General features: G+C 35.1%; 2 protein-coding genes across 3 annotated transcripts in view; one reads left to right on the plus strand and one right to left on the minus strand.

The window, feature by feature from the left end:
• LOC128999791 (calpain-5-like) overlaps positions 1–14686 on the minus strand; it is a 32577-nt gene extending 17891 nt beyond the window's left edge. Inside the window, exons 1-5 of the mRNA XM_054426469.1 lie at positions 14549–14686; positions 8784–9002; positions 6999–7130; positions 5862–6058; positions 5212–5404 (exon numbers count right to left, since the gene is read on the minus strand). Of these exons, the coding sequence (XP_054282444.1) occupies positions 5212–5404; positions 5862–6058; positions 6999–7130; positions 8784–8954 (693 nt within the window). The 5' untranslated portion in view covers positions 8955–9002; positions 14549–14686. The remainder of the gene's footprint in view (positions 1–5211; positions 5405–5861; positions 6059–6998; positions 7131–8783; positions 9003–14548) is intronic.
• LOC128999792 (uncharacterized) lies at positions 656–4667 on the plus strand. 2 transcript variants are annotated; one of them, XM_054426471.1, is made up of 5 exons: positions 656–872; positions 2156–2430; positions 3307–3506; positions 3946–4160; positions 4555–4663. In XM_054426471.1, the coding sequence occupies exons 1-5, from the start codon at positions 804–806 to the stop codon at positions 4558–4560; spliced, it is 765 nt and encodes a 254-aa protein (XP_054282446.1). In that variant the 5' UTR covers positions 656–803; the 3' UTR covers positions 4561–4663. The 2 variants fall into 2 exon arrangements, with proteins under 2 accessions (XP_054282446.1, XP_054282445.1); XM_054426470.1 differs by having other exon boundaries at positions 3946–4667.
• Positions 14687–17428: the final 2742 nt, after the last annotated feature.

The following is a 17428-nucleotide window of genomic DNA, read 5'->3' on the forward strand; positions in this document are numbered from 1 at the left end:
AAAAATCATTAAATCAATTTCCTCTACTGGCAAAACCATACAAGACCTATATTTTTCATTGAAATAATAAGCTTTTTTTCTCAAGCCATCATTATAAATCAAATAACATAAAGATAATGGACAATGTATAAACACCTATAACTCAAATATAAAATAAAGAAAAGTCTATACTCCCCTACTTTGCCACATTTCTTCGTTTTCACTGAAATTAAGACGTGAGCGTGGCAAAGAAGCAAGCAGATAAAAGGAGTTGACAAAATGTGAAGAACACAGAGCAATTAAAGTATAATAAAGAACTGTTAAACGCAAGTGACTAAAGCATGTGCATATCTTTCATGTGCATATAGGGAAAAATGTGATGTTTTGACGTACACAAATAGAACATTAATAGAAATTAAATTTTACGAAAAAATATTCGCAATAGTACTGTACAAGCAAATATATGCATTTATTTGCATCAAACCATTGTGCATTAGATAACATCCAAGGGGAACTTTGACCTCAGATATCATATTTGCACACTTGAAAATAATATTCAGGTAAATAACTAACACTGGCTATCAACAACACAAGGCAAACAAGCGACAGAGATAGTGAAGAGACAAGGCCTGACATGCTTATCTTTCTAATATACTTCAGTTTGACTTGACAACCGTACCGTGACAAACCACTACTGACTGATAGCAAAACTATGTTGTGGAATTCCACATGCATTTGAAATATTACTAGTGTTTGTGGGACATTAAATGTGTGATATTTCAAGACGACATTAAATAATGTGTTCAAATTATAGTTGACATGAAATGGATGAAGACCATGTGCCAGTGAGGAAAAAGTTTCTGTGTTTTGATTTGTGGGAACCAAGAAAATGGGTAAGTACTGTAATAGGGTTTAGAGGGATTTATTTGTCCTCAGATTGATTTATTATTTTAGACTTATCTATTAATGGATTGAATGAAGATAAAACATTTTAAGTACTCTGTTATCAAAATAAAAAGCAGTTTTTTGTTTGTGATGGCAATCATCCATCTATTCTTTTTTATTTTTGTACTGGACCGCCTCACCCATTGCTTATAGGCTGCAGCATACACAAGTAGACTTCCCATCCCATTTTAAATTTTGAAGCTCGTTTTTTGTGTCTAGTTCATGTCCGGTGACACCAAATTTTGTTTCTATTATTTCAGAGTTAATTTCATGATTTGTGCTTTACTGTTTGGTTATATAACTAGAGGATGAGTTATTGTTTATGATTAGATTGTACTATTTGTTTCCAATCCAAACGCACTTTGCTTATACTGTAGGAAGATTTAAATGACTGAAATAACAAGAAATTTTTTTTAAACAAAACACAACATCTACAAAGCACCGGACAGAACTAATGATAAAAATATTAGCTTCAGCTGTTCCATAAGGATGGGAAATCTACTAAGGGAGTATTTTTTATCCATGGCTGCAGGCTATGGACGGGTAAATGCAAAGTAATGCGTAATGGTTTAAATACCTTATACTTAGCTAGCGTTGAAGCTTTGACTAAACAAAACCTACGTTTGGAGCATTCCCTTTATACAACGATTATACATTGCCTCTGCTGTTAAAATACACATAATACTATCAAAGTAATAGTAGGGGAGTTTTCTTTTCTCGATTTTTTCTTCTAACTACTCTCTAAAGAAGTTCTACTGGATGAAATATCAGTGTTATGTTTATGACTTTTATTGTGTATCTGTTTATGGCCCCTGAACTTTAATTCATTCAAGTAATCTTGCTGAAATATAAAATAAAATTACAATAATTAGTTTTAGCTGGGTAGCTGAGTGGTTGTAATGCTCGCCTGGTATTTAGAAGGTCGCTAGTAGTTCGATCCTGAGAAAAGTCAAAGTATTTTTAATGGTTCAAATCTGGGTCCTGCTGTCCTTGGTCATTGGGATTTCAAGGTCTGACTAAGAAACAGCAGATCTTAGTCAGTAACAAAGCTATCTTCTCATCTTATACCCTCATCTTCCCCTTAAACTATGCACCCTTAAATCGGCGTTGTAGACATTTATTCCAATCTTAAACTCCATCCCATTCAAAAAATGTCTAGCTACTTGGCTTTCCTTTAAAACCTTTGAAGCAACGTTGCATTTCAATATTCATTGGTTTTGTTTCTGTACAGTTGTGGACGTACACTATAGTACCCAGTGGCCTCAGGTTTGCACTGCACCTGACTGCTGTAGTGGTAGACCTGGTGGTGGCTTGTCGTCTGCTGTGGTCACATCAGCTGATTGTAGCCGGGGTAGTCACTCTCTCCATGGTATACAACCCTGTACTGCTCACATTGTGGCTCGCTCCCCCTCAACCCCCCCAGGGACCGCGGCTCACAGACCTACTCGCCTGGGCTACCTCGCTGACTGTTAACATCATTGTCTCCCCCGTACTCATCTCCATGAGGTACAACACTACAGAATGTTGTTTTCAAATTGTTGATAAACTAGATATTATAGATCATATTAAAGCTGTCTCCAGCTTTTTACCTAAATGGACAAAGTTGGATTAAGCTATGACACAGTGCAGTAAATTACCGATTTATGTCCAATATGCCAGATTTTTTGCCAAGCTAATAGGATGGCTTATTTTAAGCTAAGTAGCGTATTTTATGCAACATCAACTATCTCAGTAACAAAAACTAAGTCAGAAAATGTAATTTTAGACGGTAATGAACTGCTCATTCACCTGTGTTATTTTTTAAATAAAAATAGGCCACAGCTAGTTCATATACTGTGGATGGGATGCCTACTTCAATATTCAAAAGTCAACAAGACTTAGTTAAATGACACATCAAATGAAAGAATAACACAAATTGAAACAAAACTTTCTTATTTGTTGACACCATAAAGCATTGAAGCACTACGGTTATAACAAAGTACACGATTGCTTTAATGAATCAGTTTCTGAATGCCTAATGAAGACAAATCTTTGTTGAAAATGTGACCCACACTACAAGGCCTACCAACACCTTGCAATGCTTTGATGTCAGAACTTTGGCACATTAATTTTCTTAAACCCTAGTAATACATTGATGTTCCAAAATGTGAAACCATCCAAAATTTCTCAAAGTATTCAAATTAACGGTGTTATTTTAATACAAATTTTATAAAATAACTTCTAAAATCAGGAAAAAGATTGATTTAAGAGTTTAAATCAAACAAGTTCTACACTGCATCCAGAACACCCCATTATGTTTGCCAGTTCAATGTGGTAATCTAAATACAAGATTCAACCATCGTCTTTGACTCAACCTACCTAATAGTTGGTTTGAATGTACAGTTTGTTCAAGCATTTCACCTGGACGATTTGGGCGATCCGGATGAAAAAGCCGTGTAAAGAGGTTCTAGCAGAGTATGATGAATGTCTACCCAGAGAAATCCACAGTTATATGTTTCTACAAGCCTTTACTGAGTGCGCACCCCAGACTGTTCTACAACTACATTTGCTGCTGCTCGGGGTGACCAACAGTCACTTGACAGGTAATACTACTCAAGGGTATGGTTTGAAATGCAAGCCAAGTGGTTGGATAGATTGGGTTTTCCTAGGCTTGGAAGCAGAGTAGAAATTTTCCGTCCGTCCAGTGGCAATCCACTTCGATTCTCGGAAAACTACACTTCCATTTGTGTTGTCATTGGGCTATGAATTAATGATGCTGTCTAACAAAAAGGTAGACGTTAGACGAGACCAGGGTGTGAACCGTTCTCTTCAAAACAAAAAAATGCCATTGGCGTAAAAAACACACAAAGCTTGTTGCTTGTTTTCAATGGTTTCACTACATCTTAACTTGAACTTCCAACTGAAGGTTGTTAAAATACATCATATTATAGGAGTACCTGATTATAGAAAGTCTCATATATACAAAGACATACATCTTCATATGTATATGTACTCAATTATTTAAAATTGCATATGTTCCAGCCGGTCTTCAAGCAGTCAGCGTTGCCGTGAGTCTAATCAAGCTAGCCTGGTGTGTCACTGACTACCATCGCTACGAGGCGCAAGTAGTGGGCGGCCGCACTCCCGTCCTGCTACTCAGTCCTCCTCAACACAAAGTATCGGAGGAAATACTCCCCGTCAGCTACTGCCTTCTAGATAAAGTAACTCCTCTCGAGCAGGACAGTCCGTCGGGAAAGGTGGTACTATTTATATCCTGGCTGCTTTTAACATCAGGAAGAATATTATGTGTCGTTGTTTCGCTTGAAGTCCACTTGAGCGTCACTGTTATAGTTTTGTCCACACATTTCTCAGTTATACTTCTGTATTTTTTATCGTCTCATTCCACATCGTTGTTGGACGTACCGTATAGACTGATGAGTGCGTTTTTCTCTCTAATTTCGCTTATCGAGGTGTCGGTGCACTTTCACAAAACTCCGCTTCTGTACAGTTTATTCTTTATTCTCCTTTCTGTGGAGAACACTTTTTTAATGGTGTTGTTTTTCGTTTATCCGTCAGATAAATGTGCAAGTGTTTTAAGTTGTTCACATTTTGGTATGTTTGCGTATTTCAAAATCAATTCTAATGTCATAGGAGTGATCATGTTTGGCATCTACTTGTCTTGTCTTCGACCTTCACCCAGCTTAGTCACAGCTGATTCTTCCACGTCTGGTTCTCGATCCAGCTGACTAATAAATCAGGTACCACCACACAAGCAATGTCTTATTATTGTTACCCTCCTCCTGCCACTTAAAACTGTAAATGAAATCGATTAAAGGAAAAAATAAATTATTTTCCTGCTAGTAAAACTTTAATTTTAGATCAAAATCAAACTCAATCTACACTGTTTCAGTAATGATATTAGATGTCAAACATAAAAATTATACACATAAAAAATGTGATCAGAATACTTGTAACTCTCCCGTAGAAAAATTGATTAAGGCTGAAGTTATTTTAAGTAGGAAAGAATAGATTTGACTGAAAGCAGGATAACCTAACCAAGTAATCTGCCATCTGCACTGACAATAGCTAGTCCCATTTTGAAAGTGTCTGATTTTGATGGAATGTTAATGATAGTATCACATTTGTAAATCACATAGGATAAGAGGAGTTTAACTGTGACAAGCTGGTCTAAAAACAATTTTATGTTGCAAGATAGTTTAGCAATATGCCTTAAAGTCTAACATAGTTTTGATGAATTATATTTTAATAGGTCAACTATTGCAAACACAATTATTGTAAAAAACTTACAGCAGCAGTAAAACACATGATAGAGTGGTCAGAAACTTCAGTCTGTAGAGTGTCAAGAAGAGCTGCCCGTCGGTCCTCACTGTCTGCGTAACCTTCAGCCTGTAGATCAACAACCTCCGACACACCACCGGTAAAGTCCACCAGAGCATCACATAGGTGTCCCTCCCTTAGGGCGTCATAGGACCCATGTAGCCTAGACAAAACATGCATCATAATAGTGACTACAAAACCCACAATGCAGATGTAATTTTGACCTAAAAGGTGTTCTGATTCTTTTAAAACATCTTTGGTGATACAGTGTGGTTTGTATTTCACACTGTACACCTTGTATAGGCCTACTACTAAAGCCCCCAATAATGGGTCATCTACATCATTTTCAGAACCTGAACGATTCTCTGGCATCTTTAAGAAACCACGGATGCAAGCACTTAACTCTTGGTCACACCAAGAACATGAGTAGAAATAGAAAACTTGCTCAGGTTTCAATTAAACTCAACTTGAGTGTCTCTCAGCATAAACTTCTGCACAAATTTTCCCCTGAACCACATCAGTTCAGTGATGCACCCTTGTTTTCTCAAGGAGGTCACGAGGTAGGTTTTTTGGGTCACCCCTGATGATGATACATTACTACACAATCCAAGATTACCTACTTGGCGTACGCCTTCTCCAGTAGAGCAGCCCAGAACTCGTTGTTAGCCCCGGCCTGGGTAGTCAGCAGCACGTTGTCCACTGTAGGCAGCAGATCGTCCACCACAACGTCCGTCCACACTCCGAACCTCCACAGTTGGAAGTGGAACAGACCGCAGTATTGGTCAGACCATTCTTGCTGCCAGTAGTCTGGAATCACCTGCCAAACACCACCAATCAAGTGTATAGTGAGTGATCAATCGCCAGTTCAATCCTGATAAAAGTTAGTAGCTTTTTTATAAATAAAAACTGGACCATGCTGCCCTTGATCATTGGGCTTTTAAAATGGTCCAGGCTAACGGAACTGCTGGTCTTATCAGTAACAAAGCTACACAAGGGATCTCACTTTATTCTACATTCATATTTGGTTTGATTAAAATATGAGGCTAGGTCAATTGGCTCTATGTCAATTGGTAATAATAATCTATATAATTAATAGGCAAGCATGTTTTTTTAAAACCTTTTTTCAGCTTGTGTGCATCGCAGGGATAATCTACGGATACTGTTAGAAAGATATTTTCCTGTAGATGTGCAGAATCCCTTTATAAATTAAAATAGGCTCAAAAATAAGAACAAAAAATGAATTTAAAATTTGAAAAAACTTAACACGGGCCTTATGGGTTGCCATGCTGGTGATGAAATATAAACAGAAAATCAAAAGAAATTCCAAACACATGTTTAATTTACAGCATCTACATTACATATTTTTAATCCAGGTTTCAACCACTGGACTTCTGGTTCACCTCCAGCAATAAAAAAAACTTCTGTACTTGTGACTTTAAGTAGCCTAAATCTTATTCAAAATTTGTACAACAGAAAATTATTGTAAATTCCATTATAAATTTAGAAAACTTAATTAAAACTACATACCTGGACCTTGAGCCCTTAATTAAAACTACACACTGATACTTACCACAACACTACCATTAGCTGTGTGCCTTAAAACATTAATGAATTTGTACGGGTCAGCAGATCAAGCTATTGTGTACTCATCCAACCTACTCACAAAATATTTCTCAACACTTCCCCTTTATATAGTAATAAGATACCCCCACAGTTACAATGTATCTAGGTTGGTATCACTGGGCCATGTTACTCACCCTGTTGCACAGTTCCCTCACGCCAGCCAACACGGCGCAAGCTGACACTACCCAGTTACAGCTGAGCTCCCCAGGTCGCACGACACGCGACGTCTCTATGTCTGCAAACAGCCGCGGGTTGTCACAGATATCCTGCCACATCAGACAAGTATCACAAACAGTGCAAACAAATCATAAATAATCAAAAACAAAATCTATAGACAACACTTTCTCGTTGTGTGACATCAGCTGTCTGTCAGGATATAATTATTTTAAAATATAAATGAGAAAATTTAGTTATTGCTGTCTTTTAGAACTTAAAAATTCTAGGCCAGAACTAAGGTCCCTTGGAACAAAGAAAAAAAAAACATAAATTTAAAATAGGCCTAGCGCAATTCTTCAAAAATAATACCTATTTATTTCTGGCCCGATATTCTTAATTTCTCTAGTATTTAAAAGTGAACTTGAGTCCTCCTTCTCCAGTGTTTAGGATTGACTCCAAACTTTATCGCCATTCTCTGACTCTTAGAACTCTGAGCCAACGACAAAATAGTTAGGCTACACATTATGTATGTACTTTTTAAAAGAGAAGATATTAAATAAATAAATTTTAAGAAACTTTAATTAATTCATTAACAACAAGTTGATACTGGTTAAAGTTGTAAAAGTCATTCAGGTTACAAACAAATTAAATTGCTAAAAGTGTAATATGAAACTTTATGCGGTTAGCGTTACTTTATTAAGTTGAAAAAATAAAAGAATTAAAAGTTTGTAGATGCTTTCAAAAATTACCTGATTATTATCTAAATAACTATGGAAAATATCAACTACAACTGAGAGCGAACAAAGCAAAGTGTTGAAAGGAGTTTAATCAATACATCTTGTAATGTTGCTGAACCCCATTAACCTTTAAAGTACCGATATCTTTCAGCCAGACAAGACAAATCCATACGGTACAGAAGCACTAATTCTAAGACCTTATTCAAATTTACTTAGAACATTTACTCACTTTACTGGGAGGAAAACATATTTCACGCGATGAGATAACTAAAAATATTGTAAAATCTAATGGAGAAAGTGATTCAATTTCAGACAAAATCTGTTCAATACATTTTATTATAATAACTAATAACCAGTTAGCTACAGGAAATTGTTCAATCAGAAACCAGAAAAAACCTTCAGTTATTTGTTATTTTAAACAAACTAATTATTGGTTTACTGTGTGCGATGTTTGAATACAACGGTATGAGAATTTGGGAAATTGAGAACTGATTTTATTTAGTGAGGGGTACCTCTTGTACTTAGTGAAAAAAAGTGTCCACAAAAACCTTAAATACCGTCCTATACTCTAAATTAAACGTTCAAAGTGGCACTGTCTTAACTTAGCTGTATGGCCTCCCAAACTGCTGCCAAATGCATGTCCACAATAAGCAAGACTGTATAGGGTATGGAATTATGAGGGTTTAATGTATTAAAATAAAAAGACACACACCCTTATAACTGTAAATATATACTGTATGGCTTTAAATGGCTGCAAGATACATTCAACCTCTAGGTTAGTAAATTGGAAATTTGTAGTTTTACTCTATTTTATTTACATTGCTGTGTAGATGAGAGCATGGCGATCAAAAGGTAGCTGGTTCAATTCTAAAAAGTCTGTGGATTTTTGATGGTTTGGAACTATGCCAAAAACTATGCCTGAAACTAAGCTATCATTGGGCTTTGACTAATGTCCTGGCTTAGGAAACAGCTGATTAACGATAATTATAGTTAAAAATCAAATTCTGAACATATGTCCATACTTACCGGAGGCCTCTTCCACTGTATATTGGAAGGAATGCTGTCTGTTCCAATAATGGCATCCACAGCAGGGAATGTTGGGTCGATAAACAGCGTCTTTTCCTCCACATGCTGTTTCCGCAGTTCCGCATAATTTTGTTTCTTAAAGTTGGCTTCCCTGTCTTTAACTCGCCCCATGTCTAGCTAGGGTTGAGGGTCAACTGTCCGGCCTAGTCATCCTCCGGCCTATAAAGGACAAAAGCTTCACACAATGACAGGATCAATGGCCTACATAGGCTTTGTGTGGATATTTACCTACCTCACTCGCTGACCGGTTGACCTCCGCGTAGCAAACAACAGGATGAATGGTTTCTTGGTGGTTAGGTTAGGGGATAAGTTTCATTGTTTTGTAAGTGCTCGACAATAGATTTTTGAACATAATTATTGTTTTGTTTTCTCTAACCTTCATTAAATATTTTTTCAGTCGATTTAGACACTAATTAAGGAGGGGTTTTGAATGCATAAATTAATCTTCAATCTCCAAGACTTTTTGAAAGAAAAACCTCCATAGTTGCTAAAAACTATTGAAATTTATTAACCTATTTATTTGTTTTATTACAATGCTGCAAAACAGGATAAACCCCTGAGTTACATTGTAGCATCAATATTTTAACAACAAAATCTTGACATGCATGTTAAATAATAAATATTGTAAAAGTTCCTCTTGCTGAAGAAATTATAAAAATTAGTGTAATCACTCACAACAATACAATAGATGACAAAAACGAATTAATAGCAATAAATAAGGTACAAATAAATATCTTTAAAAATAACATTGGCAATTATTTAAATATCTCAACAATAACAAATTAAATAAATACAAGACAACAACAAAGTCTGAACAGAGTAATTAATTGAATAACAATAATTATTTAGAACTAATTAAATACCTAAAAACGTATTCCTGAATGTACTGAAAAATCGTGACAGTTAAAAAATATGTCTATTTGATCGTTATTAATTGTGTTAAAAAACCCAACCATTGAGTTGAGTGGCGAAATTGGAATAGACTACATAATTGGATATTTCTTTTTTAATTTATGAAGTTTCCCATCAATTACAGTTATATATAGTTATCGTTATTATCATAAATTTGATTAATATAGTTTCATTATAATTAATTATCATTTGCCTTAAACTTAAAACATTATAGTTTTAGGTTTTACAGAAGAAAAAGATACTAATTTGGCACAACATACTAATTCATTGTTTTCAGTGTCGAAAAAGCCTAGTTTTTGTTTTCTATGGAAGGATGAAAACTGATACCAAATTAGAGTGGAGCCCACGTAAGTTTGCAGTTGGTGGTAGCCAACCACAAGACAAGACTAGTGCGACGTTGCCACATCGCCCGTTGACAACACTAATTAAAATATACTAAGCAATATTTTCAAATCAGCTGGTAGGCCTATTATTAGATTTGGCAACACCGCACAGTTCTCATGGGTTCAATCAAACCCATGGTAAATAGGCTCCTCCCTCAACCGCAAACTTGTGGTCCCGACTGTAATTATAATTACATTTTTTATATAGCTTTTTGCTACTTTATTGCTTGAAAATTTCCGAAACAAGATAGGCTAAGTTTGAAATATGGTTTGTGTTATAAGTTAACATTTTAAATTTGAAATCCTGTTAACATAACTTACAAAAGCTAAGACATTATAGAACTGAAAATTTCTTTGGAATTAATAAGTTTTAAGAGGAAAGATTTTCGACTCTATCAGTTCAGTTTTACATTTCACCCTAGAAATGAAGAATATTCACAGAGTAAGTTATATATAGGTAGTTAAATAAATTTATATAGGTAGTCTATACATTACGCTACAGTATTGAATTGAGATTACAAAGCGCACATGCTTGTTTGTTAGTACAGTAGTACTATATTGTTTCAGTTAGGCCTAATGATTTTACATTCAATATCTGAACATTCTATGGTTAACATTTTGAGGTTGAATTTTGTTGAAGTAAAAAAGCTGTCACGTCCTGTAAATCATGATATTTATTAATCAAAACTGTATTGTTATCGCATTTCATATTATTATATTTCATATTATTTATTAGTATTTCATATTTGTTAAAATATTTAATTATTGATCGCACTATAACTATCAATCTCAACTCAACTCTCCTGTAAAATGTCGTTTGCCGTGTATGTAATAAATAAATAAATAAATAAAAATGTAGCTCTTGATAACAAGAGTGTCAATGGCGCAAAAAATCAGGGTGACCCAGCAAAGATATTTTTGAGGCCCCTATGTTATCTATTTTTGTATTAATGGGAAAAAATCACTGGATATTAATGAATAAATTTAATACAAAAACAAAATATTATCTTCTTATCTCCTTTCGTGCTGGGTGATCCATCTCGCCTATACGTCGAATACAAGGCTCACTCATTCATTACAATCAATTGCATTAACAATAGCAAACAAAACAACTGAAATTGGTCAAACGTTTTTCTCGGTAGCCACTAGCCAGGTATGGTAACAATGAGCAATGACAATAAATAATATCTAATGCGGTTCAGTTAGAGTAATTTTATAAACTTTCTGAAATTTATCTTAATTTTATAATTTTTTCTTAACGGGGGCCTTATCGCTAACAGAGCGTTCTACCAACAACACCAACATTTTTCAATCAAGAAACAACTTTTTAAAAATTGCATAATATATGTTGTCACAGTTAACTTACCTCATGTTTTTATTTACCGTGTACCTATATTTATGGTAAAATTAAATTCAATCAAATATTAATAACAAAAAAAATTATGATCGATATATTTAATCCGACAATATATCACATATTCACTGCAAAACTATAACTTTAACTCTTTCAATGCGGCCGTCATGTTTACTCTTGAAAATTCCACTTATCTCAATGATAAGGAATCAGTCGCCGGCGACTGACCCGCACGCAATGTGTTAGAGTGAAAATTTAAAAACGTACGTTTTCATGTCCCTGGCCTTTTACTTCGTAGATACTGGATTTGTAGTTTATTATTATGTGTTTTAATATTTTTTGGGACGGGGGCAACATGTTACACACATTTATTTGGTTTTAAATAGGTTCTAGGTATTTTTTTCGTATTTTTAAAGTCTCGAAATTCACGACCATGACGTGTCCCTAGGGTACATTTTCCAACTTTCACGCTGTTTTTAGACTAATTATTCATGCCGAAATATATAAAGCCATATTTTTATGTCATCAATGGTTATTAAACTTACAAAAAATTAGCATATTATAATTTTATTGTCATTGCAAACTGACTACCATGACAAAATAAGTCTGTCCCTCGATTTGGCGTCACGACCATTTGGGAAAAATTTTCAACTTTGGAGCATGACAGTGGCAAGCCTGGCGTCGATGGAGTCAGTTGGTTTTAGAGACTAGTTCGGGGTGTACGTCAGGATTGTAGTGCCGGTCGTTTCGAGTTGAAAGGAGGAATTACAAGATTAATAAAGGAAAGATTGTGTTTTTTGTAATTTTGGTGTGTCCATGACCGTACGTAGTCATTTGATGAAGTAGACATGGTGTTAATTTTTGTTTATAAGATATTTCAATTGCTAGATTAACCTAGAAGTCCACTTTGTATCCTCGAACATGAGGTGCAGGGCTACCGCCAGAACAGAGCCTAATAACACGTAATTTCACGACCAAAGTTTCACGACCATCGCTGGTTTTTTCACGACCAATCCAGCCTTATGGATTATACAGTAGACTCTTGATAATTCGAAATTGGTGGACCAAGCATATAAATTTGAATTATCAAGAGTTTTGAATTATCAAGAGTTCGATTTATCGGGAGAAAAATAAACCATTCGAATTACTGAGAGTTCATTTGTTTAATACATACAAAGGTACAGCACGTTACAATCAAACATCATACCGTATTTTAGTACACTTTTAAACAATCAACGGCTTATTTTTCAGTTACTGTAGTTGCAAAGAAATCTGTTATTAGCGCTATATATTTCGCCAATAGCTACACTATCAGCTGTCGACAACTACGTTTGTGCTCAAGGAGATGTCGCAATCTAGAGATCGGATTGCCAACTTAGAAAAACAAGTCAGCGAACTAACTTAACTACTGCTCTAACAAAACAAACATCAAAACGTCCAACACTAGCCTACCATGGGAACGATGTACTGTACAGTTTAGTTTCCTGTTATAACAGGAAGAGATCACTTCGAATTATAGAGTGTTTTGCCGACTAAACTTCGAATTACTGCATGACTTTGATTTATAGAGAGTTTTTTCGACGAAACTTCGAATTACAGCATGACTTCGAATTATAGAGTGTTAACCGACGAAACTTCGAATTACTGAGTTACTTCGAATTATAGAGTGTTTTTCCGACGAAACTTCGAATTACTGCGTGTTACAAATTGACCTGCCCTCTATTTGGACTTTGAAATACCGAGTGTATCTAAATGCATGGTAAAAATTTGAAATACTGAGAGATTCTCTAGGGACTGAGCCTTCATTTTGAATTATCGAAAGTTTTGAATTATCAAGAGTTTGAATTACCAAGAGTGGACTGTAGTGTGTTTGGTCGTGACAATAACTTTGTAAATTGAACAGTTTAGTTCAATTGAAACACATATTTTTATTATAACTAACAATATAATTGAAGGACTGTTTAGAAAGATTGAGATTATTTCAGAAAATTCACGACCGTCCCGCTTGTCCCTGACCATCACGTTAACGATTTCTATCATAAAAATTTCAAAAATTAAAATATCGTCATATTTCAATGTTTTATACACAAAAGAAGCACACCTCTATACAAACATAACGATTTTTCGGGTCTCAGGTAAGTTTTTTCGGAGTTATACAAACTTAAAAAGATTTTATTGGCTTTATTTCAATTTTTTGAGTTTTTTAATTTTTTTCTAGAAAGACCAAATATACCAAAAGCTCAGTGACCTTTTTATTGTATAATGGTCATAAAAGTAAATTAGTTTATAGCAAAACATAGTTATAAAAATAATATTAACTATTTTTAATATTCATTTAAACATCTGTTATGGTCGTGACAGGATTTTGTGTTTTTCCACTAAAGATGCTCTTTTTAAAAAAAAACTACCAAAGATATTGCGTTACCATGGACATTTTATGAAACTTAAAATGTTAATGAAATAAAAAAAATAATAAAAGTTTTGAAAAAAGGGAGAAAAAATTTGCAAAGTGCTTTTCCTGAAAACGTACGTTTTTAAATTTTCACTCGTTAACTTATACACTTTTCCTATAACTTTACTATGTTTATGACTACCAATTCACACAATTTATTAATTTCTTAAAACATCTTCAACTGTTGTTCAGCAATTATTATATAGGTTTAAATAAGCAGATTTATTTTTTACTTTTTGGAGGCTACTTTTTTATTTAATTCTGTTTCTATCTTTCATTCTGAAAGAGTAAACATTGTACCTAATGATTTTTTTTTTTACAAATTAAAGGCAACCAAAATAATTTTATTTTCATCAAATATTAAAGATAGGCCTACTGTATTTCTAATAGACTATTTTATTTTATTATAACTATTACACATTTGTTGAGGTAAAGATAGAAGAATGTGATATTTAAGTAGATGATATACCACTACTACTGTACTACCTAAACTTAGCTAATATTGTAAAAATAGATTCTGAAACGTATAGGTATTAATTTGGTTCTTATGATTTTAATGTCTTAAATGTTAAAATTAACTGGACTGCAAAAGTATGTAATGTACCTGCTTCATTTGCCAACAAGAAGATGACATCATATTAATTGTTTCCGTACTCCCACTCATCTTCTCCATGAACCCAGAAAACGTAAAACAAAATAAACTTAAAACCCTTTGTTAGTTGTGAAGGTCTACCTTGCTCATCTCATCTCATCCTATTACAGTCTGGTTGGTTACCTACCTACTTTGTTGTGGTTACTAACTCAGTAACTCTCCTCAGTGTTAGGTAAAATAGCAGACAAAGATACAGCTGATGAGAGGGACTATAGACAGTTGTGAAGCTTAACAGCTGCAAATGGAAGCATTGATTATATACTATACAGCAAGTTATATACTAGGTATTGTTTGGGGATTAAACGAAATACAACAATGGCATGTACCAAAGGTGTTCATTTTTTTCAATGTTTTATTAATATATACAATAATTAAAAAATAAAAAAAATTGTTTTTAACGGGAAATGCTTAACACACCTAACAATTTAACATATCTCAAGGAGTTGTGTAAAAATGCTCGAACCATAATTAAATAATACTACTAGGCTACTAGAGTATCATCACCTATTCTAGTATCTAAAGTCAATGCTATTACTACTAGTACTTGTCACTTGTGTGTATATAATACGTTTGAAACAGAAGATGGCCAAATCAGTTAGCCACTACCAAGCTAGAGATACAACTGGTGAACTGGAAGAATTAATAACTGCGAGACTTTTGCCATCATTTGAACTAGGGGTAAAGTAGGCTGCATTGTTCCAAAGTTTATACCATGTTTATTATTATTCTATGATTGTACTTGGTACATAGCACATTTAGGGCCGGTACACACACTGCACGACTCAAGAAATCGTATATCTGCACGACAAGTAGAGAAACAAAGTAGGCAATGGAAGTCGCATGGGGGTGTACACACTAGTGCGACAGCAGTCGTGGAGGTGTCAAAGTCGTGAACGACAAATTTCGAGTCGCGCCCTACACCGACTGGGGGTCCGACAGGCAAGTCGTGTCGTATGGGCTCACGACTGTTTTGAGTCGTAGCGGGACATGGCGTTATATGGCTATCGCGTCGGTGTATACACACTAGTGCGTCTCGGGACACGACTTTTTAACCATAGGTAATGCATTAAATGGGGTATTTTAAATTTTGACAGTACAGCCAGATAGTCCGGCCATTTTGTAGTCCGGCCGGTGGTCCGGTCCCGAGGTGGCCGAACTAGAGAGAGTCTACCGTATGTACATTTACAAAAATAACTTATTGTAATGGCAACTTTTTGTAAAGGGCAACAAAATTAACCAAAATTAACCAAAATTAACATTACCTTAACTGATAACACATATAATTAGACAAATTAAGGATGTATAATGAAATGTACATAAGTGGCATTACATAAATTCTTGTTTATTTTTGCAAAGTGTTTCAAAACAAGTTTTTTTACATAGCAGCGACTAAACTTTCCATACACATTAATTCTGTATATACATGGTTCCTCTTCCTCCGGCGACATCCTCACAAGTGAGTAGTCACAAAGCCAGTAGAGTTCGCTGTTGTGTTTGCTGAGTCGTATACCGATACGACAACTGTCGTGAGGTAACACGACTTTGTCGTATGCCAGCACGACACGAACAGTCGTACTCACATGCGTCCAAGTCGGTGTGTGTGTACTGGCCCTTAGGCTAGGGGATTTTGGGATTGCACATACATAAAGCCATGAGCCAATGAGCTTATTTCCTTAGCTGAGCTGGTAGGTACCAAGCTAACAATAACAAAATTACAGCTTCTCGATTTTTTATCAGATTTGCTGTGTCAGTGCTAGTGGTGCTAGTGCTATCCCCAGTTATATGTTTTTTTGTTTTGTTTTTTATGTTGGAGGCCTCTCTTACCTTGCATCCATACGTCCACGTGGGCCACAGATTACATTGCGAGGAGAGGAATGTATCCATCGAAGCAATATGTGAGCCAGTAGTACAGTAAACGGGTGAACTTAGAAGTAGTGGCACGTACTAGGATCCGATCCGGATCTGAGCCTCAGGCTCATACCATAGACTAACCAACACAAGTAGACTTCTCATCCCATTGTAAATGTTGAAGCACGTTTTACGTGTCTAGTTCATGTACGTGACACAAAGGCGCTAGTGTCGATGAAACTTTGTTTCAATTCTTTTGGGGTAATTTCTTGATTTCTGCTTTACTGTTTGGTTATATAACTAGGGGACAAGTTATTGTTTATGATTAGATCGTATTATTTGGCTAAACGAGGTTTTAAATGGCTGTAATAACGGGAAACAAATTGTAAACAAAACACGACCTCTACATAAACCGTACATGGAACAATAAAATTGTCTTCAGCTGTTCCATAAGGATGAGAAATCTACTAAGAGAATATGTTTTATCATAGATAAAACATACTCCCTTAGTAGATTTCTCATCCTTATGGAACAGCTGAAGACAATTTTATTGTTAGTTCTGTACGGTTTTCTGTAGAGGTCGTGTTTTGTTTACAATTTGTTTCCCGTTATTACAGCCATTTAAAACCTCGTTTAACCAAATAATACGGTCTAATCATAAACAATAACTTGTCCCCTAGTTATATAACCAAACAGTAAAGCACAAATCAAGAAATTAACCCTAAATTAATAGAAACAAAGTTTCGTCGACACTAGCGCCCAAGTGTCACGTACATGAACTAGACACGAAAAACGTGCTTCAAAATTTACAATGGGATGAGAAGTCTACTTGTGTTGGTTAGTCTATGGTTTTATCATAGATGCTCATACTCACCACTTCTAGCTTAAGCCATAGATTAAACATACTCCTTGAGGAGTATGTTTAATCTATGCTTAAGCTCAGTGCTACCATGTGTTACCCACCTATGGCTAGCTATGCATATT

The sequence above is a fragment of the Macrosteles quadrilineatus genome, unplaced genomic scaffold, assembly GCF_028750875.1.
Source record: "Macrosteles quadrilineatus isolate MER2022 unplaced genomic scaffold, UCM_ALF_1.0 Scaffold_8__2_contigs__length_117827958, whole genome shotgun sequence".
In the NCBI taxonomy this organism is placed as follows: Eukaryota; Metazoa; Arthropoda; class Insecta; order Hemiptera; family Cicadellidae; genus Macrosteles; species Macrosteles quadrilineatus.